We start from the raw sequence: 26,495 nt of genomic DNA, 5'->3' as shown, positions 1-26,495 counted from the left end.
AAATTAATCTACTTAGGAATACAGCACTTATGCACTATCTAACTCTAATATACTAGATTTTCAAAAAGAATTATTTACCAATTTTTTCAAAAATATCACTTCCATTGCACTTCACTAAACTTAGCTGAAATACCCCAAACAATATTATCAGAGTAAAAAAGATCATTTTGCAATTAGAAAGGACCAAATAATTATTAAATGGTAATTAAATGTAGCAATTTAGTCTTTCACATTATATGATCTCAGTTACATCCAGGAACAGAAAATATAAAACTAAATTTCCACAGCATAAAAAACCTTGTCCAGAGAGATTTCTTACTAAGAGTTCCAATAACACTAGCAAAAGGGGGGGTGGGGAGGGGAATAGACTATCTTACCAATGCAGAAAAGTAATAATATAACTTGGAAGACTATGTATTTCTGTATTAGTCAATACTATCAACCAAGCCTCTAAATGCTATCCACAAGCCAATTTATGCCCATCTTTCTTCTCCCAAAACATCTGTATTCTACTACACAGATTAGCCACTATCAAACGATTTTCAAGAACACTATGAGCTTCTGAGTGGTCTAAGATTTTCTCTTTCTTTCTTTCTCTTTCTCTTTCTTTCTTTCTTTCTTTCTTTCTTTCTTTCTTTCTTTCTTTCTTTCTTTTCTTTCTCTTTCTTTCTTTCTTTCTTTCTTTCTTTCTTTCTTTCTTTTTCTTTCTTTCTTTCTTTCTTTCTTTCTTTCCCTCTCTCTCTCTCCCTCTCTCTCCCTCTCTCTCCCTCTCTCTCTCTCTCTTTCTTACCTACCTACCTACCTACCTACATATCTTTATCGATTTCAAAGAGAGGAAGGGAGAGGGAGAGAGAGATAGAAACATCGATGATAAGAGAGTCGTCATTGATCGGCTGCCTCCTGCACACCCCCAATTGGGGATTGAGCCCACAACCCGGGCATGTGCCCTGACCAGGAATATGAACCGCAATCTCCCAGATCCTAGGTCAATGCTCAACCACTGAGCCACACCCGGCCAGGCTAAGATTATGTTTCTTTTAAAATTCTTACAGGTTTTACGTTTCAAAACTTCTAGGTAATCACTTTGAATTATCACTCTTCCTGCCTCTTAGTGAGCTAAAAGAATCTCCTCTGAGGACCTTTTTTTTTTTTAATTCAAAGAAATATATAAAACTGGTATAAAGAAGTCCTAAAGGTCATCTGGTACAACTTTAAGAAAACAAGCAGCTAAACTAGGAATATAAGTATCAGCTAAGTATAAACCCAAGATGGGTACTGACTTGAAACACATTTCTTAGCACTCCTCCCCTCATTATCTCCTGGCACCTTGCTACTCAAAATGCAGTTCTCAGTCTCTGACATTGGCATCACCCGGGAGCCTGCAGAAATACAGAAAATCAGCTCCCTGCCTTGATCTACTGAATCAGAATCTTCAGTTTAACCAAAAAACCCCAGCTGATTCATATTAACATTAAAGTTTGAAAGGATTTCACAATAAACTTTCAAATACTTATTAACTAGTATCTTCACGTTCCAATTCTTTCACATTTCCTCCTCTCCTTCCCTTATTCATTTCTCCAAAGTCTTTTTCTTGTTCCCTTTCTGTATTTCTTCCTGTTTATCCTCGGTGCCTGTCTGCATGCCTACCAGCCTTCCTTTCCTCTCTTCCTATCCTGTCCTATCCTACACTATGTCCCCTCTTTCTTTTACTACTTACTGGCTCCTTTCAATAGACTATCAATCAATTAATCAATCAATCAATCACTTATCTGTGGCTCTATCCATATTTTATATACCTACCTACCTAATCTTCCTATATACCTGTCATCCATGCATCTTATATTTTACTGTAATATTTTAACTGACTTATTAGATTTCTTTCCCCACTGCCCCAAACTGTTTCATTTTCTTTCTAGCTCTTCCTTTTCACACCCTTGTCTCTCACACTCACCCTCTTTCTTTCTCTTTTATATTTTACTCCTTCCTACACACTCCTCAGTTAAACTTCTCTTTCTTCCCTCCCACTTCCTCCCTTGATACCTTTCCCCTTCCTTCCTTCCTTCCTTCCTTCCTTCCTTCCTTCCTTCCTTCCTTCCTTCCTTCCTTCCTTCCTTCCTTCCTTCCTTCCTTCCTTCCTTCCTTCCTTCCTTCCTTCCCTTCCTTCTTTCATAGCCTTTTTCCTGTATCCTTCTGCACCCCGTTTCATTCCACTTTTCTTTCTGTTCCTAGCCTGCCTTGCCTGTGCCCTGTGCCTGTCTGCCTTTTCTTTTTTCCTCTTTCCTTCCTGACTTCATTCCTTCCTCCCTCCATTCCTTCATCCCTTTATCTCTCCCTTCCTCTTTCCCTCTTCCATTCCTCCCTCTCTCCCTCTCTCCCTTCCCTCCTTCCATTCTTTTTTACTGGTTCTCTCTTAACCCCTATGCAAAACCACTTGACCTGTTTGTACACATTAAAAATTTTCCTTATGCTTCTTTCCTTACAGTTCTGATTTCTTCCCTTCTTATATACCAAAACTCTTCTTGCTATCAAAACATTATTTCTGTTAAACCCAAGAAATTATCGTGAGTCCCTTAATATTACTTGACTTGAAGTCATTAAAACAATAGTATACTATTTTCAGTATCTTAAAACATTTTAGCTGCTTTTGAAGCTGCTAAAAAAAAAAAAGTGTTAGACTGAAAAACATTATTAACATTGGTTTTACTTAAATTCTATATTGGAAGAAAAAATTATGGAAAACTTGCTGCAGAAAGATTTCAGAATTTTTGCTAATTATTTTATACTCTGAATTATAGTGAAAAGGTCGTAAGACAATATCTTACCTTGAAATGGGATTCTAACATACTTCGGCGTGAACTAAAGGAAAAATACAAAAGTAAAAACTGAGTAACCACTCGAAATGTTGTTACTACTCCAAGTTTTCACAATTTCTTTCCTTTTCAAACCACAAGTACATATTCAAATTCTACACTAAAAGTGCTCAAGACTTTTTATCAATAAACCAAGAATATGTTTCAGTATAATTACTTCATTTTATGAAGGTTTAAGAACCCTATACAAGCGTTATTTACAATAGCCACAATTTGGATGCAGCCCAAGTGTCCATCAGTAGATGAGTGGATAAAAAAGCTTTGGTACATTTACACAGTGGAATACTACTCAGCCGTAAAAAAGAAGGAAATCTTATCCTATGGAACAAGCATGGATGGACCTGGAGAGTATTATGCTAAGTGAAATAAGACAGAGAAAGACAAGATGCCATATGATTCAATTTATATGTGGAATAAAGTTAGGATCCCATTTCAAAATAAACTAACAAACAAAATAGAAACAGACTCATAGATACAGAAAACAGACTGTTGGCTGTTAGAGGGGCGGGGGGAAAGGGTAGGTGAAAAAGGTGAAGGGATTAAACAAAAAAAAATCCTCACAGACAGAAAATAATATGGTGATTACCAGAGAGAAAGGGGTGGGGAGTGGTGCGGAGGTAGGAGAGAGGAAAGGGGGGTAAATGGTGATGGAAGGGGACTTGATTTGGGGTGGTGAACACACAATACAATATACAGACACTGTAGTATAGAATTGTACCCCTGAAACCTATATAATTTTATTAACCAATGTCATCCTAATAAGTTCAATAAAAAAAGAACCATGTGCAAATAATTTAATTCTCAATATGCTCATTCTAAAAAAAAAAAAATAAGAGTTTACTTAATATATTTTTGAAAAATGTTTCCTGAGTTTTAAAGAAGAAATAAGACAAAGTCCAAAAGAAACTGCCAAGAGATATCACTGCCTTTGGTAAATTAACTAACCACAAAACAGGGTTTGATTCTTGGCTTTGTTGAAACTCCCAACATTCATCCTTCTTTGTTCCATGTTACAAATTTCCTTATGTTGCTCCTTCTGCCAGGACACTAATTTTCTCTAGGTACCACTTGCATATATTTGACCTCCTTAAGTGTTGCTATTATTATAATAAACTCTCTAGAGTTGGAGAGCACCTAGATCTTACATGTATCATCTAAAATAGGCTTGTGCTTTGACATGTGCTTTTCCATTAATGCCAAATGAATTTGTGGTTATTAATTTATTTTTTAGTTAGGTGTCTCTTTTAAGCAACCCATTTATGAAATTGTTGACCAAATCTGTGAGCACAAAATAAAACTGAACATGGTCTTGATACATGGGTGCCTAAATTAAATGTCAACAGAGTTCCAAATAAATAAAAAACAATGTTCAGTGAAATCGCAGGCTTAGTGTGACTCCATTTCTTTTGCCAATTTAAAAATTATTTCATATTGTAGCTCCACAAATATAAATCTCGTATTTCATAGTGTAAGTTAGGCACTAAATCAAAATTCAAGCAAAATGGTATGAGTTAAAAGCTGAGCTTGGGGTTCAAATCCTGCTTCTATTATCTATACCACTTAAACAAATAGCAAGTACATAAACTTAGGTAACTTACTAAACTTCTCTCAGCTTTAAATAAGACCCTCAATCAAGGGGAACTATTAGACACTAGCATCTAAGTATGTTATCTAGTTTAATTTAATCAAATTCACCTTATATTTCTGTCACTTTCACACAACTGCTTATATATAGGGTGTCCAAAAACAATGTATACACACACTTTAAATAATTGTAAAGGCAGTGTTTATTAAAATACATTTCATTTTCAAAATTGAGCTATCAGTGTGTATACATTTGGGGGAGACACCCTGAATTTGGTGTATATTTTCCATTGTGAAATTCTTTCTGATGTGTTTCACTGGATCTTTAACCTCATAAAATATATCTTACCAAATGAAAATAACTAGTTATAGAAAATAAATATATGAGTGGTTTGCTTTTAAATTTTTATAGTTATTACTACAAAATTATGAGCTAGAAATAGTGCCATTTGTGTATCTTTGGCCTCTACTTTCTACATTATTCTCTCTTTTTTTTTCCACTGTTAAGTATTCTTGTTCTATCAAACCTTTTATCTTGGCAAGAATCTGATACTCATTTATACCTTTGTATGATGATTAAGCCAAATATGTAACCTCTCGTAAAGGCAAAGCCCTACTCCCAGCAAAAATTTAATCCTCATTTGAGAAAATAAGATGTTTTTGTGGCAATAAGGTAAACCCAGTTCTCTGAATTCATTTCACATCTATTTAAACTTAAGAATAAAGCTGAACATAAAGAGCTATTTTATAATGTCTTACAACAGCCAGTAGAGTTCTCTGAACATAACAGGTACTTAATACACATTTTCCAACTATTGACAAAGTTGAGATCTAAACATGAAATGTTTACATCTACTGCAGCATTCTCTACACCAGCAATTTTCAACCGGTTTGGCACAAGAATTTTTAAAACATGCAATACCTGACTATTTAGTCAGGAGCACTGACCTCTTTTCTCTTATTAGACTGTCAAACAAAAAAAAATGCCAACAGCCACCACAACAATAGCCATCTGGTGTGAATGCCCTGTCTTGAACCATAAATATATAGGTCATATGATAGAGTTGCATCTTATTGGCACAATAAGGCTGCATCTGATTGGTTAATTCTTGGTACCAGAAATCCTTATATACAAGTATAGGCACCTGGTTTTTTTTAAAAAGTCACTTTGGAGCAAAAGGGGTAGGTTACTTTTGTTTGTTTGTTTTTGGTAAGTCAATCAAAATTATACCTTTTTTTCTTTGGCAAAAATGTATTTTTTGGTGTGCCGCAGATTTTTAGTAATTAGTTTACGTATGCCATGAGATGAAAAAGGTGGAAAATCGCTGTTCAAGACTAAAAAAAGTAATAACAACTTATATGTCCAACTCTAAAAAATGGCTCTAATTTATACAAGTTTACTACTATAGGCATTTTTCTAGCTCAGCTAAATTTTAACTATCATGACGGTGAGAACAGTATTCCAATGTCTGCAACAGTACATAGTAGACACTTACTAAGCATTTGGAAAATGACTGAGTTTAATTCTCTAATATATTTACAAACCATCCAAAAAGAAGTTTTTTAATTTCTAAGTTACAGAGCATCATGGCCTTTGCCTAAAATAGAACATATATTAAAGTTAAGCTTTTTTATTTTTAATTTAATTATATTTTTGTCAATTTTTTTAAATTGCTTATGCTCTCTGCATCATAACATAACTTTTAATTTTTGCAGAATTCCTGTCTTTGCTCACATGCACATATTTTACCTGCATATATTTGCTTTGATTTACTAAACCACTTTCTTATAATTAGACATTTAAGTTTTTTACCTTAATTATAAGAAGTGTTCCAACAAAGAGACAAATTTTTAAGACCTACTTTATGACATTTATTGAGTATTTGCAGTACCCTACTATTTGTAATAGCAAAATACTGGGAGAACTGAAATGCCCAACAGTCATGAACTAAAGGACAACCCAAGTATCCTAAAACAGGTACATGAGTTAAATTAGTTTAATATAATTATGGTGAGTTACAAAACAGTATGTATGTCATACCTTTTTGTTTTAAACATATATATCTAATATGAAGAATACAGAATGATATACACTTCAGAATCAGCGGCGTTGTCTCTAGATAAGCAAGATTATAGGTGTTCTTTTCATTATTCCTTTATTCATTTGTAGTTTCTTTTGTTTGGTTTTGGTTTTTACCCATAATAAGTCCACCTGACTGTGTAATAATGTAATTAATACATTAATTAATGAAAATCCATTGTTGAATATTTAGTTTTATTTTCTTCCCCAGCTAATAAATTACTGTCATATGCTGAAGTTACCCAATTTTCTACCATTACAAAGAACTCAACAGAAAATTGGTTAAACCTGAATTTAAAATAAAAAAGCAAAATGCAATTGGGGGGGGTGATAAAAAGTGAACAAAATTCCATAAAGAAAAAAAACTGTAAAATAACCCCAAGCATGCCAAAATCATTAATATCTGAAAACTAGTGATCAGGGAATATTAATTTTAAACTAAATTGTTCTTGTGCTTTCAATCAAAGTGATTTTATATCACAAGCTATCATTATTTGTAGTTCACAGGATTTGTTGCAGCTGTACACAATGTTTACTCTATTGGGATTAGGTCTTTCCCCACATTGTCACCAAGTAAACATCTACTTTATGTTTTAAATCTTTCACTGTCTTCTCTGTGTAGCTTTCCCTGATTCCTCCAGACAGATACAGGTACTCATTCCCACATGTACCCTTTTTGTACATATTCCATTGTACATTTTACCGTAACATAAGTATTTTAGTGTCTGTTGCTTCCATTACACTACAAGGTCCTTGAAAGCACAGACCATGTCTTACCATTTTTATATTCCCTGCCCTATTCCTAACACAGTGAAAACATTAATAAAACTTCTGGGAAAATATCTGTGTTATAATCTGATGTAGTCAATTCAGTTCAACTGAAGTTTTAGGGCCTACTTAAGTTTCAGCCACTTATGGAAGGATAAAAGAGAACCAAAGCATGGCTCTTTACCACAAGATGCTTAAAGGCTAATAGAGAGGTTCAGGCAAGAATATAAACAATTATAAACACATAGAATAAATATTACAACAGATGTCCAAAGATGTCCAAAGTGCTGTAAGTGCACAGTACAGGGAGAAGTTAATTCTGGCTAGGAAGGGGAAATCAAAAAAGGATTCCTGGAAGAGGAAATATTTCAGATAAGCTCTAATTAGATTTCTTGTTTGTGCTCCCCACTGCAACTTTAATAAAAATGTACTTTCCCACCAAATTAGTTTTAGAGCCCAAAGAATATCAATACATAGTTTTTATACAAGATTTTCAGTAGAGTAATCAGATCAGAAATATAATTTTAGGACAGTCCCCTGTGACTTTAGGAATCCCCTTCCAATTAAAGACATGTATGTATAATGATAAAGTATGTACAATGATATATTTAAAGTTTCCCATATAAAATTATTCTGTTCTATTTTCATTTGCACTAAAAAAAAGAAGACAATCTGAAATGCCTTGTCCAAGATCCAAAACTAAAAAAAAATAATAAAATAAAATAAAAAATTTAATATACTTACAGTAACACAACCTTTAGAAGCTCCTTTTATTTTACCAATATAAATAGAAGTAAATATAAAATCCAGTTGTAGATCCATCTCGTTACTAGGTATAATACAGGAAATGTTTTCTACAGCAGGACATGATTCAGATGAAGCCTAACAAGGAATAAATTATAAAATGCTTATAACCCTAAGTATTATATAAATGCTGACAATGATTTTCCAAAGTCAAATACTCCTTTAAATTACTGAAACTGAAGAATATTATACTGTTCTTACTGTAAGGAAATAATTATCTAGATTATTTTTTCTTAAAAAGTACATGAATTAGCCCTGGCCAGTGTGGCTCAGTTGGTTGACTGCTGTTTTGTGCACCAAAAGTTCACCAGTTCAATTCCTTGTCAGGGCACATGCCCAGGATGCAGGTTACATCCCCAGTTTGGGTGAGTGGGGGAGGCAGTCGATTAGTGTTTCTCTCTCTCTCCCCCTCTCCCTTCCTCTCTCTCTAAAATCAATAAAAACACTTTTTTTTAAGTACACAATTTACCTTGAGAAAATCAGTCAAATCCTAAATTAATTCCATAGGTCTAAGCCCTTGAAATTATCTTCCTCTGTATCAAAGCCATGATTTCAAACTCGATATACCCTTTATTCATTTTTAACTCAACAGAAGTAAATTAAGATGTATATAGTGTTTTAGTTTAAAATGAATTTTTAAATATATTCTCTCTTTTAATCACCATAACCACTTTATGAGGTAGTTATTTTTTTCCATTTCTTAAATTAATAGATGTTTGGACTGGTTAAGTGACTTGACAAGGTAATGCAGTTAGTAAAAAGCAAAGCTAAGACAAATTCATGTCTCTATCTCTAAGTCAAGGGTTATTACAACCACATAAAATTGCTTCCATAAACCAAGATGATGCTCTTAGTACTAAGAGCTTAGTGAGCAATGAAAGGAAGTGTCTAAAAACCATCTGTTACATGAAATCTGTTTTACTATATGCTTTATGTCTGAGGATAGCCAACCAGTTGGCTAAAACCTCAAAATTCATACCACTTCCACACAACTACATAACTCTGCTTTAAATTACAATAGACAACCAGGCAGTATCAGCAGGAGCTGTGGCTACACCCTCTCCTGAGTTTTACACTGCTTTGAAATGACTTTTTCAGCTCCCTATCTGCCTAGCCTTCGCACAGTATCCCTCTTTACCCCTAACGTCACAAGGAACCAAATAAATTATCACTAGAGCAATTACACATGTGCACTACCTTTCCACCTACCACTACAAAATGTGATTAGTCCCCATCTGAAACGTACACAGTACTCACTATTTTTAACCCAGTTCACAATGGCATTTACCTGCTTGGATGGAATTTCTTTGTCATTCTCATATTTTATTGTTTATTATACTGTTCTTACCCCCTACATAAAAAGGGGAAGCAAAAACTACAAGGTTGCTCTAATCACTTGATCAGAGTCAGAGAACTCTCTGTGTTTAAGTGATAAAAGTACAAGATAGAATAGAAATAATTTCTTATTGGGCCTCACATTTTGCACAGACTAACTGCCTCCTAAAAATAAGCAAACCATGTTTCTCATAACTTCATTTAAAACTGGAAACAAGGGAGAATGTGGAGATGTTCTGGTATTTGGCCTTATAGATCTTGGCAAGTCTCCACATTATTTGTTGTTTGGTTCTGACCATATTCTGTCAGTTCTGCAAGATATGTTATTTTCTTTTAATTTTTTATTTACTGATTGATTTTACTTTTTTTTTTTCATCCTCACCTGAGGATATTTTTTCCATTACTTTTCAGAGAGAGTGGAAGGGGGAGAGAGAGAGAGAAACATCGATGTGAGAAAGACATATAGATTTGTTGCCTCCCGCACGCACCCCAACCAGGGCCAGGGATCAAGCCTACAACCGACGTATGCGCCCTTGACCAGAACTGAACCCAGACCCTTCAGTCCACGGGCTGAAGCTCTAACCTCTGAAGCAAACAGGCTAGGGCTTTATTGACTGATTTTAGAGAGAAAGAGGCAGAGAGCGAGAGACATAAATTTGTTAATCCATTTATTTATGCGTTCCTTGGTTGCTTCTTGCATGTGCCCTGTCCGGGATCAACCTTGGCATATCTGGATGACACTCTAACCAACTGAGCTACCTGGCCAGGACCTGTTGTTTTCTTATAATATGATCACTTCATACTGCATTGTAAACTTATATGCTACCAAAGGAACTATAATAATTGACAAGTTTAAACTCATTATCAACAATGACAGTGTTTTAATTACAAATATAACTACGCCATCAAGTATGTTATGGCCCATCGGGCAAGAATGGTTACATTTTAACAAAAATTCAGAACACAGTTGCTAAGGTGATCTCTGTATGGAGTTCCTGATGCAACAGAAACACTGGTGAACCTAATCACATCAGACTGTTTTTGTAAAACTGACCAAATTCTTCCTCACACTCTACAGAATAGCAGCCTCTGACTTTACTTAAAAACAAACCAACAGAAGTTTACCATAATTCTGTACTGGTGGTCAATGATAATCATTTCTTAAAAATAACATATTCAGAAGTTCATAATATGAACAAATACTGACAATAAATGACTTGAACCTTACTTTAGAGCTAGACTCTTCAAAATGCTATGTCAAAAACACAAGTGGCTGACATCAGACCAACAGAGACTACCATTTATTACGTCCTATAAGAATAAAGATACAAAGGACTTAACTGAAAAGTTTGTGACACTGTTCTAAATTCTTCATATGTTATTTCATTTAATACTCAAAATAATTTTGTGAAGTTGTTGTCACTATCCTCACTTATCATAGGAGGAAACTCAGGCTTAAGGAAGTGACTTGCCCAAATGGCAAAGGCAGGATTTGAACACAGGTCTATATATCTCCAGAAGCCATGCTCTTTCCTCTATATTGTACTGCCTGAATAGCATGTGAGGAAAAGGAATAATTCCAAGTAATTATAGTATTACAAGACAAGATAAATACCGGAAACTTTAATTCTAGAAAAAGTTTTGATAAAGTACTTAATGCCTAATGAGAACCATTAAAAATATATACATTCAAGTAATAGAATATTTAGACTGAAAAAATATAAGTGACCGCAAAAAATGGTATAATCCTTTCATTTCAAAATTTAAAAAATTACGTATTTCTCTGAAACTAATATGAAAGCTGTCTCAAAATTCAAACCAGCCCCCTTTCCTCAGCTGCCAGTAAGGTGCTCGGTTCTTCCGAGGAAGCTAAGGCCGCGTTGGGGTGAGGCCCTCACTTCACCTGGTGACTAGCACCACTCCGGGCAGCGCCCGCCCACTACTCGCCCACACCATGGCCTCGGTCTCAGAGCTCGCCTGTATCTACTCGGCCCTTATCCTGCATGACGAAGAGGTGACAGTGACAGAGGATAAGATCAGTGTCCTCATTAAAGCAGCTGGTGTAAACGTTGAACCTTCCTGGCCAGGCTTGTTTGCAAAGGCTCTGGCCAAGGTCGACATCGGGAGCCTCATCTGCAAGGTAGGGGCTGGTGGGCCTGCCCCAGCAGGAGGCCCTGCCCCCTCCACCGCTGCTGCCCCAGCTGAGCAGAGAGAGGAAGCGAAGAAAGAAGTCGGAGGGGTCTGATGACGACACGGGCTTTGGTCTTTCTGACTAAACCTTTTGTAACACATTCAATAAAAGGCTGACCTCTGTAAAAAAAAAAAAAAAAAAGAAAATTCAAACCAAACAAATGTGCTGCCCAGCCAGCGTGGATTAGTGGTTGAGGAACTAGGAGGTCATGGTTCGATTCCTGGTCAGGGCACATGCCCAGATTGTGGGCTCGATCCCCAGTAAGGGGCGTGCAGGAGGCAGCCGGTCAATGACTCTCATCATTGATGTTTCTATCTCTCCCTTCCTCTCTCTGAAATCAATAAAAACATATTTTTTTAAAAAATAATAAATTTTAAAATGTATAATTTTTACTACAATATTCTCCTTGATGAAACAAAAAATAGTCATTAACCAATAGTGAATATTTCATTATTTATCCATGAGAATGCAGAAATAAATTACCTGTACAGGTTCACATGTAATCAATGGTAGTTCTGACAATGCTGACTCAGAAATATTCTGATTTTCATTAGTGATGCCATGGTCTTGCTTAGATTGTAATTTAAGAATTTCTGAACTTTTATGTTCAATGGGTCCTTCTTCATCACTGGAAACAACAACTGAAAAGGAAAAAAAAATTCTTTTTAAATGTATCTCAATAATCACATAACAAAATTTTCTAATTCATGCAATATATCTTTAATAACCCCATTAAATTTAATCATCTAACTTTATTCAATTTAGAAACTGGCCTATCATTCATTCATTATCTGATTTATACTAGTTATGTGCAATGTTTCCAAATCAGCACTACAATTTAGCAGCTACCCACAGGTTGAAGGATGAAGACATTTAAAAACATATCAAGCCATGAGAAGAGCTTAGGAACAAGTTCTAGTCCCAATAATATATTGTACCATCACTCTAAACTGTACTTTAAATTCTGTTACATTAGTTGCTTCCAGGAGGGGGAAATGCATGGCTAGCGGAAGGTGTGGAAGACTATTCATTCTACATCCTTTAGAACCTTTTATGTACCATGTGACATCAAATACTAAAAAATTAATTAAATCAAAATTAACGACAATAATTAAATACCACTTACACTCTGTGTACTTCAGTTTCATCAACCAAATGACAGTAATAATGGCCCTTATGGAATCTTTTAAAATCTGATAAGATGAATTACAGTACATTAGTTTTTTAAAAAATTACTTCTGCTTCTGAGTATTCCACTGTTTTTATCTAAATCAGTATTATAAACTTCAGTTCCCAAAACCCCAAGTTCTTTTTTCCCTAAAGTTAATATATCCCACAGTGATATCATAAATGGCTTACTGCCTTAGTTCAAGAGAAGAAATAAAATAACTAAGTATGGCAGAAAAAATTAAAAGGCTTTATAATCCTCCTGTTACTTACTTGTTTCAGCTGAGATCAATGGTTGGTTCCCTTCATTGTGGTCACTTAAAAGAGGCTTTTCCATTGTGTCCAAGTTATTCTCATCCTTCTCAACCAGGGCAGAATTCCCCAAAGTATCAGTGAAAGTAGAGTTCTCAAAAGTTTCAGAGATTGAACATTCAGAGGTGCTTTTGTGAGCAGCATTCAAAGCCAACTCCTGACTATTAAGTGAGGATAGTTCAGTAAAATCACTTTCAATAGGTTCAGGTGTAATGTCTTCAAGCAGTTTTGAATCTTGATCACAGTTTTCACTTGGCTTTTCAAACTCAGAGGATACTGTTGAGTCATTTTCTTGTTCTTTCTGAACATAAATAAATGAATTAAAAAATTAGCATTTTTCAAATATGGTTATCATAATAAATTTTTAAAAAGTTTAAATTCCTAAAGTAAAAAATATTACATCATTTCTATAACTACAGGGATAGGAAATTACACAGTTGTACTACATTACTCTTGCCAGTGTCTCCCAAGTATAAAGACATAGAGTTTGGTATGTCCAAACTGATGGCTGAACAGTTTTTAAAAGGATAGGATGGTGAGACTCCCATATTTACAAGTGCTTCAGATGGTCTTCCATGATCTAAGTCAACTTTAGAATGAAAGAAGTTGTTTTTTACAGTTTTATTTTACAAAAGAGGCCATATGACATCATGTGGCCAGTAATAAGAACAAAAAATTAAAAACTTAAACAGGTAACAATATAAAAAATTATGAAATCAGTCACTGCTTTCATATCTGTTACTGAATAAATCTAAATCATGTTTATAATTATAACTCAAAGATACTCAAAGTCCTGAAATGCCTTGTAAATCAAAGAAATAAAAAAGCTGTCTTCTTATATGTTTATTGTTACCCAATACTAAGTCTTTGAAAATAGGGAATGTATGCACTAAATATAGTGATTCTTTACTTACAAAAAATTCCCTAAACTCTAGATAAGAGAGGCTTAAAGAGTTCATAAGTAAATTACTACTGATAAAAAAAATCTGATAATAATTTTACAGAGCAAGTGAAAAAGAAATTAACTGGACAGTACAAATAGTGTTTGTTTAAAATAAGGGAAAAGAAAAAGAAAACAAGTCTGAAAGACATATACTGAAGTACTAAGTAAGGAGGAGTATCAAAAGAGGGGCGAACTTAACCTTTTTACTCATTCATAATATTTAAAACTTAACCTTTTTACTCATTCATAATATTTAAAACTTGTTCCAATAACTGTATTAACTGCAAAAAAAGTTTCATTTAAATCATTTTTAAAAAATAAAAAAATAGACAAAGAAAAAGAAATCTGATGATAAAACCAGAAAGCCAGAAAAACATCATTTGGCCATGGTCAATTCATTTTTATCATAGCACAAATTATTTCAGGTGGCATCTAAATGCCTCTACTTACTGTCTGTTCTGCTGACTTATATAAAGAAGTAGAATTATGAGAATCAGGTAAATTACTTCTAAGCCTTTTCTTTCTCTTTCTGGAAATCAGAGTGGGTTCCATTTTTGTATGAGAACATGTGTCATTCTTGTTTCTGCTCCCCTCTTCAAGATGTTCAGAACCTCTGCTTCCACTATTAAGGTCTTTAAAAACAAAGGAGATATAAACATAACCAAAAAGTACAGAAAGGATACCTTTTAGAAGAGCTCTCAGAAACATCATCAATTGCTATACCACTTCCAAAGTTAATTTTTAAAAGAAGTCCACTGTTAAATTCTCATACGGACGTGGTTGAATATAAAGATACTCTATTTTAAACTGCATCCACAAAGTGAATGTTCATCGTACAATAAATATGAAGAAAATATGTAAAAAGGGAGTATTCGTTAGTAACCAAAGCAAAGCAACCAAACTATGTTTTACCTTTAGCTATAACTGCATTCAACTGTAAAACAAGAAAGAGGGGGGAAATGGTCTTAATAAAATTTGGGAAATTCATGTCTTAAAATGTTTCGGTAATTCATTGTAATTTTATAAATTAGTTTTCTTTTTTAAGTGTAAGATTTTATATATATACATTTTGAAGTGAAAAGGGACAATAATTGGAAAGAGTAGAATAGTGATCACTATTCGTTCAAAAGGAGCCAAAATACCTTTCCTCAGCATCTGGCGGTGATATGTAATCATTCGCAAGGCTATCAATTTGCTTTAGTTAGTTTCTTCTTTTTAAAAATCAAGACACTGTCATTTGAAGTCCCTAATAAATCTACTACCCTACAGAGAAATAAGTGTTCCCTTTAATAAAAAAGCATTCTTTTGAAACCCATGGCAATTATTATTAAAACTGCTTAGTATTTCAATTATCAAATGTATGTACTGTACAAAAATACCTTCCAATAGGTTATACCTAATAGAAAGTTATCCCGAATAATTTTGCTTCCTGAATCTGTATCATTCAAATACAAACTCAAAGTTTATGCACAGCAAATCCTAAACAGCTTCCTTGAACTCATAATTCATAATTCATGTAACACTAACTAGCCTGACCTCTCCACTCAAAGTTTCCTCAGTACTATCAACGATTCTTGCTCCTACTCTAGCTTCAGAGACACCTAATGACTAACATTCATATTATCTTTGTTGTTGCTTAAAGCACAGGCACTGGGACAGAAGTGAGGGCAAAAACTCCAAGACAGTCAACAGTCTCCCAATTTCCAAAGAAAATACTCGTTACTCCATCTCCCAGGAAAGCAAACTCCCCCCAAATCATCAATATAGTATTTTGAAAAGCACATTACATTTTATTTGTAACTTTGTAAACTGTAAAAGTAGTCAAATACAATTTCTACACATAAAAACTGTATCACATTAAAATTTCTAAACATAAACTCTGTGGCAAAAAGACTGATGAAAAGAAAGTGGCTTGAGAAAAACTCTACTATATAGGAATTTCCTTTAACTAGTTTATTATTTGCACATCTGCCAAGACTATCTCATGGAAAACAGAAATAAATTTATTAGATAGAGCTAGACATTGTAAAAATAGGATTCTGCCCTAGCCAGTTTTGCTCAGTGGTTAGAGCATCAGCCTTGGACTGAAGGATCCTGGGTTGTTCGATTCTGGCCAAGGGCATGTACCTCGGCTACAGGCTCGATCCCCAGCTTCGGTCAGGTCATGTGCAGGAAGTGGCCAATCGATGTGTCTCTCTTACATCAATGTTTCTCTCTCTTTCTCTCTCTCTCTCTCTCCCCCCTCCCCATAGTCTCTCTGAAAAGCAATGGAAAAAATATCCTCCGGTGAGGATTAAAAAAATACATAAATAAAATAGGATTCTATTTGCATAATATATACAATTTAACTTGCAAATATTACTAGCATGTAAAATCAAAGAGATGAAAAATTCCTATAAACAAAAAAATATTTAATATTTTAAATGTATTATTTTCATAAAAGCAATTTCCACAAGGCAAACTTAATGTGCTACAAAATAATGGTACACCTGGAGTTTAATTCAGAATTCCCATTAATTTACAGCCTTCTGTTAAACAACTGGTATTAGACACAATTATTAATAGCATGAAAACATGCTGAGTTTTTTAAGTTTCAATACCTAATTTTCTTAAAATCACTTTACCTATGAGGAGCACCTTCAGGAATACTGAGAAAGTATAAAGCATTTATTTTATCATGCATTCTTTCCCTGCTGTAAATCTAAAATTCCACTGTGACTTTGTATTATTAAAGGATACAACCAGAAAGCTTTTTATTCAACTATTCCTACTCTACCTAGAAAAGCAATGGAAAGTGAGGGCTTAATGCTGTCTTGATAGTATCTGAACTGAGCCCATTTGTACAAATACTTATATTTGATAACCAAAGGTAATTACTGCTGGGAAAAGCAATATTCATAAGAAAAGAAAGGTCTTTCATTATATGCAGACAGTACTTAGTAGCTAAATCAAAGATTATGACTACGGAGTCACAATGTTTTCTCTAAAGATTGCCTTCCTAAGAGTTTCAGCTGGTTTCTTGTATACGTCAAAGCTATTAGTCTAGTACCCTTTTAAGTTTGCCTCTTCTATGAAAAAGCTACTAAAAATGTGTAAATAGCTGTGTTTCAAAGGAAGTACAAAGAAATTTTGTATAGTGTCATTAAAGGACCATCTGTCTTATAAGTAATTTAAAAATCATTTAGAAGACAAGATACCTCACTAGTTTGAGCTATCAATAACCTAAGAGACCTCTGAAGATGTTAGTTTCACATCTGACTAATGCAGTAAATTGTTCTTGTGAAAAAATTTTTTTAATTTTAAGAGAAAAAAATTTTAATTCATTAGCCCTACATGCCAGGAGGCCCACAAAGAAGTTTCAGTAGTCTGGGATGTATTTACGTTTAAAAATGCTATAGTAACTGGTACTGGCACCCTCCCAGAGCTGAGAGAAATTCTACTGAATAAAGAATGTGCTTCACAGGAGGATAAGCAGTGGGAAACTAGTAACAGTAGTAAGGTCAGCACCAGTACCAACCCCGAACACAGTCATGCAAACACCAGTCAAAAAGAGCTAAACTGACATTCCAACTTTAGAGGTACGTGCCCTGCCCCAACAACAACAAAAAATACTCAAATTTACTTTCGGATTTAATAAACAGACCAAAAAGTAATGTACTACAGGATACAGATAGTAAATTTAGCCATTTTCTTTGATTTGCTAAAATAATCTCTTTATTTTCACATATCCTTTAAACATAAAATTAAATAGAGTTATTCATAAATTAAAAACTACTACAAATATGCCCTGGCTGGTGTGGCTCAGTTGGTTGGAGCATCATCCCATATACCAAAAGGTAGGGGAGTTCCATTCCTGGTCAGGGCACGTACCCAGTTTGCAGGTTCTATCCCTGGTCAGGGCATGCACATGAGGAAACCAATCGATGTTTCTCTCTCTCTCAAAATCAATTTTTAAAAAATTATTACAAATGCAATACACAAAAATTCAAATGACAACCATTTTCTAAGTTAACAAACCTTTAGACTGAGTATCAGACACTACAAGAGAAACGCCATCATCACCTTTTGTCTTTTCTTTGGTGTGTGCAGCCCGCTTTGAATAATTCTTATCTACTGTCTTACTTGGTTGAGAACCCCTGCAAAACAAAGTAATATTACATTCAATTCTTTCAAAACCAAATAAATTTTGAAGCCACCTGGCATATATTCAAGAAAAAACTCAGTGAGTTAAAAATACAGTCCCATGCCCTGGCTGGTGTGGCTTTGTTGGTTGAGCGTCACCCCACACGTCAAAAGGCTGCCCATTCAATTCCCTGTCAGGGCACATGCCCAGGCTGTGGCTCGATCCCTGGCAGGGGGGAGAGCAGGAGGGAGCTGTCTGATGTTTCCCTCTCACATCGATGTTTCTCTCTCTCCCCCTCTCCCTTCCTCTCTCTCTAAAAGTCAATAAAAGCATATTTAAAAATACAGTCCCATGTAGAAGAGTATATAATCTGAACAGTAAAAATAAATAAATAAATAAATAAATAAATAAATAAATAAATAAATAAATAAACAAACAAACAAACAAACAAACAAACAAACTAAGATTTGAGAAATGAGTTCTCATCCCTATTCTACCCTTAAGTTCTCCCTGTTTCTTTGGGGGGTGGGGGCACAAAGAAACATGGATTCTGTACATGTAAAGTGAGCAAAAGAATAATACAAGTACTAAATACAACAAATAGGTCTAAAAAGTAAAAATTTCATGAACACAAGCACATGATAACCACATCCATGTGTATTTAAAAAACTTAGTAAGTCAAAGGTAATTGTTAATATGCTTCAAGCATGGTTCACATATCAAAAGTACAAAATAAAGTTTGGAGTGTGGTAACAAATTTTACCTACAAAGGAAATAATTTTTTCTCCCCCCAGAGGAAATAATTTTAAATATAAGGTACCAGTTAAATACATAAAATATAAAGTTTTTTAAAAACAAATTTTGGAATGATGCACACAATGTCATACCTAAATACACCACTTTCAGTAATGGATAATCAAGACAAAATAACCAACAAGAAAACACTGGAATAGAGACATACATTAAATCAAAAGGGCCTGACATGCATTTATAGAGCATGCTGCTTCCAACACCACCAAAATGCACATTCTTCTCAAGTGCACATGAAACATTCACCAAGACAAATCATATGACAGGCCACAAAACATTCTCAGCAAATTTAAGAAGACTGAAATCAAACCAAGTATCTATTCCAACCACAATATTATGAATCAAGAAATCAATAACAGGAGGAAACTTGAAAATTCAAATATATGGAGATTAAACAATTTGATCCTGAACAAACAACTGGTCAAAGGGGAGGTCAAGAAATACCATGAAACAGCCCTGGTCTGTTTGCTCAGTGGTTAGAGCATCGTCCCATAGACGGAAAGGTCTCAGGTTCTATTCCAGTCAAGGGTGCGTGCCTCAGTTGCAGGACCAATCCCTGGCCCACAGGGGAGGCAACCAATCGATATGTCTCTTGCGCATCAATGTTTCTTTCTCTCTCTCTCTCTCTCTCTCTCTCTCTCTCTTTCTCTCTCCCTTCCCCCCCTCTTCCACTCTCTCTGAAAACCAAAGGAAAAAACATCCTCTGGTGAGGATTGGAAAAAAAAAATTATGAAACAAAGAAAAATAGAAGCACAACACATCAAAACCTATATAATGCTACAAAAGCAGTTCTAAGAGGGAAGTGCATAGTGATAAATGCCTACATTAAAAAACAAGAAAGAACTCCAATAAACAACCTCTCTTTACACCTTGAGAACCTGGGGGTAAAAAAGAACAAACAAAACAGAAAAAAGAAAACAATAAAAATCAGAGTAGAAATAAATAAAATAGAGATAAGAAAAACAATACAAAGGATCAACAAAACTAAGAACTGTTTTTTGAAAAGACAAACAAAATTGACAAACCATTAGCTAGACAAACAAAAAAAGACTCAAAAAAATATAAACCAAAAAAAGAAAAGACATTAAAACTGACACCACAAAAATACACAGGATAATCAAGAAACTACTATGAACAATTATATGCCAACAAATTGGATTACCGAGAAGAAATGGTTAAATAACTACTAAGACTGAATCATGAAGAGACCAATAATGAGTAAAGAGATTTCAAAACCCTTCCAATACAGAAAAGACCAGGATCAGATGATTTTAGTGGTGATTCTATCAAACAATTTTAAAAGATTAATGCCAATCCTTCCCAAAAACTAAAAAGAAGGGAACACTCCTAAACTCATTTTAGGAGGCCATCATTATCCTGATACCAAAGCCAGGTAAGGACACTACAGGAAAAGAAAACTATAGACCAATATCCTTAACGAATATAGCTGCAAAAATTCTCAACAAAAATCATATAATACAGAAATCAACAGATACAGAAAAAGTACTTGAAAAAATTCAACATCCTTTCATGACAAAACCCTCAATAAACTGGGTACAAAAGGAACGCAATAAAGGCCAATACAACAAACCCACAGGTAACATCATACTCAACAGTGAAGGACTGAAAGCTTTTCATCTGAGATGAGGGCCCAGACAGTGGTACCCACCCTCCCCACTCCTATTCAAACAGTAATGGAAATCCCAACCAGAGAATCAGGCAAGACAAAAAAATAAAGGTATCCGAATTAGAAAGGAAAAAGCAAAACTGTCAATACCTGCAGATGATAGGATCTTATATGGAGAAGACCCTAAATAATCCACCAAAAAACTGTTAGAATTAATCAACAAATTCAGTAAAATTGCAAGATACAAAATCAATATACAAAAATCAGTTGCATTTCTAGTCCTGGCTGGGTAGTTCAGTTGGTTACAGTGTCATCCTGATACCCTAAGGTTGTAGGTTCGATCTCTGGTCCAAGCACATACAAGAAGCAACCAATGAATGCACAAATAAATGGAAAAACAAATCAATGTTTCTCTCTCTCAAATCAATCAACAAGTTTTACAAGAAAAAAGTTGTGTTTCTATACACTAATAACAAAGTATCAGAAAAAGAAATTAAGATAATCCCATTTACAACTGCATCAAAAAGAATACCTAGGAATAAATCTAACCACATTCAATTCAATCCCTTTCAACATTACAATGGCCTTTTTCACAGAAACAGAACAATCCTACTATTTCTATGGAACCACAAAAAAACCCTAAGTAGCCAAAGTATCTTGAGAAAAAAGAACAAAGCCAAGAAATCATACGTCCTGATTCACAACTATATTACAAGGCTACAGTAATTAAAATAGTATGGTACTAGTAGAAAAAGAGATACATAGATTAACGGAACAGAATAAAGAGTCAAAAATAAATTCACACAGAACTGTCATTTGACCTAGCGATCCCACTTCTAGGAATATATCCTAAGAATCCTGAAACACCAATCAGAAAGAATATATACACACCTATATTCATACCAGCGTTATTTACAGTAGCCAGATCTGGAAACAGCCCAAATGCTGATTAGTAGGTGAGTGGATAAAAAAGATGTGGCAGCTCTACCCAGTTTGGCTCAGTAGTTAGAGCGTTGCCCTGCAGATCGAAGGGTCTAGGGTTCGATTCCAGCCAAGCGCATGTACCTAGGTTGCAGGCTTGACTCCCTGCACCAGTTGGGGCATGTGTGGGAGGCAACCAATTGATGTGTCTCTCTCATATTAATGTTTCTCTCTTTCTCTCACTCTTTCTCTCTTTCTCTGAAAAGCAATGGAAAAAATATCCTTGGGTGAAGAATAAAAAGAAAAAAAAATATGTGGTCCATTTACACAATGGAATACTACACAGCTATAAAAAAGAAGAAACTCTTATCCTTTGCAACAGCATGGATGGACCTGGAGATTATGCTAAGCAAAATAAGCCAGTCAGAAAAAGACAAATATCACATGATCTCACCTATATATGGAATCTAATGAACAAAATAAAATGACAAACAAAATAGGAACAGAGGGATGGATACATGGAAAAGACTGACAGATCTCAGAAGGGTAGGGGAGACTGGAAGAGATTAGCCAAAGAACATATATGCATATATGCATAGCTCATGGACCCAGACAATAAAGTGGTGAAGGCCTGGGGGATGGAGAGGCAGGGGTTGGGTGGAGGGGGAAAAGGGGGAGAGAAGTGGGGGATATCTATAATTGTATCAACAATAAATAAAATATATCCACACATATATGGTCAATTAACTTATGATAAAGAAGTAAAGAATATATAACAGGAAAATAAATGTTGTTGGGAAAGCTGAACAGCCACATGCAAGAAAATGAAACAACCAATATCTTAAATTATACACAAAAATCAACTCAAAGACTTAGATGGACTAAAGACTTGATCATAAGACCATAAAACTCCTAGAAGAAAATATGGGGTTAAGCTCCATGATGTTGGTCTTAACAATGATTTGTGGATTTAACACCAAAGCAAAGGCAACAAAAGCAACGTAAACAATATACCAAAATTAAAAGTTTGTCTTCCGCAAAGGAAAATATCAACAAACTGAAAAGGCAACCCATGGAATGGGAGAAATATCTGCAAATCGTATATCCAAAAACAGGTAAAAAACCTAAAATATATAAAGAACTCATACAACTAAGTAGCAAAAAAAATCCAATTAAAAAATGGGCAACCCTGGCCAGGTGGCTCACTTGATTGGAGCATCATCCCATACACCAAAAGGTGGCAGGTTAGATTCCCAGAGAGAGCACATACCTAGGTTACAGACTTGATCCCTGGTAGGGGTGGGTACAGAATGCAACTGCTCAATGTTTGTCTCTCACATTGATGTTTCCTTCCCTCTCTCTTTCTCTCTCTCTCTCCCCCTTCCTCTCTCTCTAAAAATCAATAAAAATACATCCTCAAGTGAAGATATGTTTATTAAAAAATGGGCAGAGGAATTTTATAATTATTTTTCCAAAGAAGACATAAAGATAACCAACAGGTACATATGAAGGAACTCAACATCACCAATCATCATGGAAATGCAAATCAAAACCACAATGAGGTATCATGGCTATTATCAAAACGAACAAGAAATAACAAGTGTTGGCAAGGATGTGGAGAACAGGGTACTCTTGTGCACTCTTGGTGGAAATGTAAATTGGTGCATCCACTATGGAATACAGTATGGAGGTTCCTCAAAATATTAAAAATAGCCTGGCCGGGCGTGGCTCAGCGGTTGAGCATTGACCTAGGATCCAGGCAATCGGGGTTCGATTCCCGGTCAGGGCACATGCCCGGGTTGCGGGCTCGATCAATGACTCTCTCATCATTGATGTTTCTGTCTCTCCCTCTCCTTTCCTCTCTCTGAAATCAATAAAGATATATTTAAATATATATATATATTAAAAATAAAACCACCATATCATCCAGCAATTCAATTACTGGGTATTTATTCTTAAATGGAATCACTATCTCCAAAAGATATCTACAATCCTGTTCATTGCAGCATTATTTACAAGACACACACACACACACAAAAACTGTCCATCAATAGGTGAATGGATAAATAAAATGTTATACATATACACAATGGAATATTATCCAGCCATAAAAAAAGAAAAGAAATCCTGCCATTTGTGATAACATGGATGGACCTTGAAGGTATGCTAAGTGAAATAAGTGAGACACAGAAAGACCAATACTGTATGATCTCACAAATATGTAGAATCTAAAATAAATAAATAAATAAAATACCTAGATACAGACAACAGATTAGTGGTTGCCAGAGCTGGAGGGGGCAGTGGGGTGCAAAATAGGTGAAAATGGTAAAAAGGCACAAGTTTCCATTGTAAGTGTATTGCATATTTGAACGTTACTAAGACAGATCTTAAAAGTTCTCATCACAAGAAAAAAACTGTAGCTGTACATGGTGATATATGTTAACTAAATCTATTGTATTAATCATTTCCCAATTATTGAATTGTGCTGTACAGCTAAAGCTAATACAATATTATCTGTCAGTAATCTTTCAGTAATATTCACTAATTAATTTTTTAAAATAAACTGATACAAACCATTGGGAAATCATTATGGTACTATTTCAAATAGTCATAGAATGATTAAATCTTTAGACACAATACTTTTTCCCATTATAATTATTAATGAAACAACTGATTATGGTCTTAAGTAGGTACAATTTTGAAATAAAAAAACTATATAAAATTATTGGCAAAAAGCATTCCTTTATAATAAAATATATCGTCAAACCTCAGTACTCAAACATCTCCCATCTCAAGCAATTCAGCTGTCAACCAAGTTGTTCACAGGGGTGTAGAGTGGGGAGGAGGGGGTAATGGGAGGGGGTCTTGGATGTTGAACAAAACTTCAGTTTTCAACCCAACCACCCTTTCACGCTAATACCTGTAAAATAAGTCACATTTCTCAGGTGACAAACAAAGGAGAGAATGCACAAGTATGAGTCACTTTACCGCTAAACTTCATGCTGCTAACATCTCAGGAAATTGTGCTGTGAATATTTTCGTGTTTTTTAGCTTTGGTTGCTGCTTATTATTACTAAATATGTACAGTAAGTCACCATGGCTCCTAAGAAGTTTAGTGATAGCAGCAAAGTGAAAAGGAAAGTTGTGAGAACAATAGAGCTGAAAAAAGAAATAATTGCAAAGTATGAAAAAAGGTGTTCACATGTCTGATCTGGGCTATCAAGTATGGCATGGCAAAATCGACAATTAGCACAATTTTAAAACATAAAGAGGCCATCAAGAATGGTGATGTTGCTAAGGGTATGAAAGTAATCACGAACAACTATCACAGGCAATTGAAGAGGTAGAAAAACTGTTGATTTGGATAAATGAAAAGCAGTTAGCCAGTGACAGCGTAATGTGAAAAAGAGAAGATGGTGCATGCTGACCTCCTGAAATACCTCCTTGGAACGAGTGCTGAAAGTGGTTCATTTAAGTCTCATAGGGAGTCTGGAACTGATTAATTCAATTTACATTATTCTAATGGGGGAAAATGATTTGGTTTTCAAACAAATCACTTCTTGAACAGCCTCCCAGAATGAATTAAGTTCGAGAACCGAGGTTCCACTCTATAGTAATTACTACATTTTCAAAACTGTTTAACAACAACAGGCAAGATTCCAAGATGGTGGTAGATTAAGTGGAAGCTACACTGACACTCTCCCAGGAACACACTGGAATTACAACTAAAATATAGAAAAACCACCATGAATAATCAACTGAAGACTAGCTGGAGGGAACCTTTATAAACCAAGGATGAAAAGTGGAGACCACATAAGAGATTGGTAAGAAATGTGGAGGAGTGAGAGGGCTGGCTAGGCTCCCACAGGCAACAGCTGAAGGTCCGTAAAATATCTCAGCTGTGAAGGGTTCCCACTGAGAACTCTGGGGTCTAAGCCCCAAGCTGGGCTCCCCATCCCAGAGCACCAGAACGGAGAAAGGTACCCACATAACATCTGACGGTGAAAAGCAGTGGGGTTTCTGTCTGCCAAGAGAGATGGCTGGAAATACAGGGACCCTCTTAAAGGCCCAACGCATAAAATTTTGTGTGCAGCCACTCACCTTGGGCTCAGGCAGAGGGAGGGCAGAGTGGACTAGAGCTATGTGAGGAGAATCCAGGGTTGGTGGCTCAAAGGATAAGGCTCGGAGGGCAGCCGCCTGGATTCCTGTGTTGAGACATTCCCCCATACTGCAGAGGACACCTTTCTCAGGGAGACATTTACCTTCCAAGCAGCTTTTGCCTGAAGGGGAAGCAATTGCCCACCCTACCCCATGGAGTTTCTACAGCCTGAGGCTCAATAAGAAACTGATAATAATCAGTCACCCCACCCAGTGAAGTTTCTGCAGTCTGAGGCTGGAGGCAGACTTCAGAGTGCTTTGAGTCTGCCTGATCTGCTTCTGGACCTGGGCCTTGGAAAAGAAGACTTTGGTGGGCACCTTGGTCATATCCAAGCACACCAAGCCCCAACAGAGGAGACCTCAAGCCATGGGTTATTGATAGGCCCAAACAGGGTACTCAAGGCCAGTCACAAACAGCATCTGACATTGGCCTGCACCAGAGATATTCCAAAAAGACTGAGAGTCCTAGCAGGCCTACCTAATACATAGAAACAAACCCAAATAGGCAGCCAAAATAGGGAAACAAAAAAACAAGCCCCAAATGAAAGAACAAGAGAAGTCTCCAGAAAAAGAGCTCAATGAAATGTAGATAAGCAATCTATCACATATAGAGTTCAGAATACTGACTGTAAGGATGCTCAACAGCATGAAAAAAGATATGGAAACTATGAAGGAAATGAAGAATGACATAACAGAAATAAAGAATACACTGGAAGGAATAAACAGCAGATTAGAGGAAGCTGAGGATCAGATCAGTGAATTAGAAGACAGGTAGAAAAAAATCAATCAGAGATCCAAAAAA

General features: G+C 35.4%; 1 protein-coding gene and 1 pseudogene across 8 annotated transcripts in view; one reads left to right on the top strand and one right to left on the bottom strand.

Moving 5' to 3' along the window:
• SENP7 (SUMO specific peptidase 7) overlaps positions 1-26,495 on the bottom strand; it is a 106,653-nt gene that overhangs the window by 18,274 nt on the left and 61,884 nt on the right. For 6 of the 8 annotated variants that reach the window (XM_016199688.2, XM_016199691.2, XM_016199693.2 and 3 more), the window contains 6 exons: positions 18,072-18,190; positions 14,505-14,686; positions 13,073-13,412; positions 12,116-12,273; positions 8,047-8,184; positions 2,823-2,856 (listed from right to left, as the gene is read on the bottom strand). In XM_016199688.2, the coding sequence (XP_016055174.2) occupies positions 2,823-2,856; positions 8,047-8,184; positions 12,116-12,273; positions 13,073-13,412; positions 14,505-14,686; positions 18,072-18,190 (971 nt within the window). The remainder of the gene's footprint in view (positions 1-2,822; positions 2,857-8,046; positions 8,185-12,115; positions 12,274-13,072; positions 13,413-14,504; positions 14,687-18,071; positions 18,191-26,495) is intronic. The other 2 variants (XM_016199689.2, XM_087818120.1) reach the window with 1 other exon arrangement.
• LOC107527075 (large ribosomal subunit protein P1 pseudogene) lies at positions 11,371-11,717 on the top strand (annotated as a pseudogene).

Source organism: Miniopterus natalensis, chromosome 6 (genome assembly GCF_054644295.1).
Source record: "Miniopterus natalensis isolate mMinNat1 chromosome 6, mMinNat1.hap1, whole genome shotgun sequence".
NCBI classification, from domain to species: Eukaryota; Metazoa; Chordata; class Mammalia; order Chiroptera; family Miniopteridae; genus Miniopterus; species Miniopterus natalensis.
The sequence above is the reverse complement of the archived record's forward strand: the minus strand, read 5'-3'. Positions and strand labels throughout refer to the sequence as shown.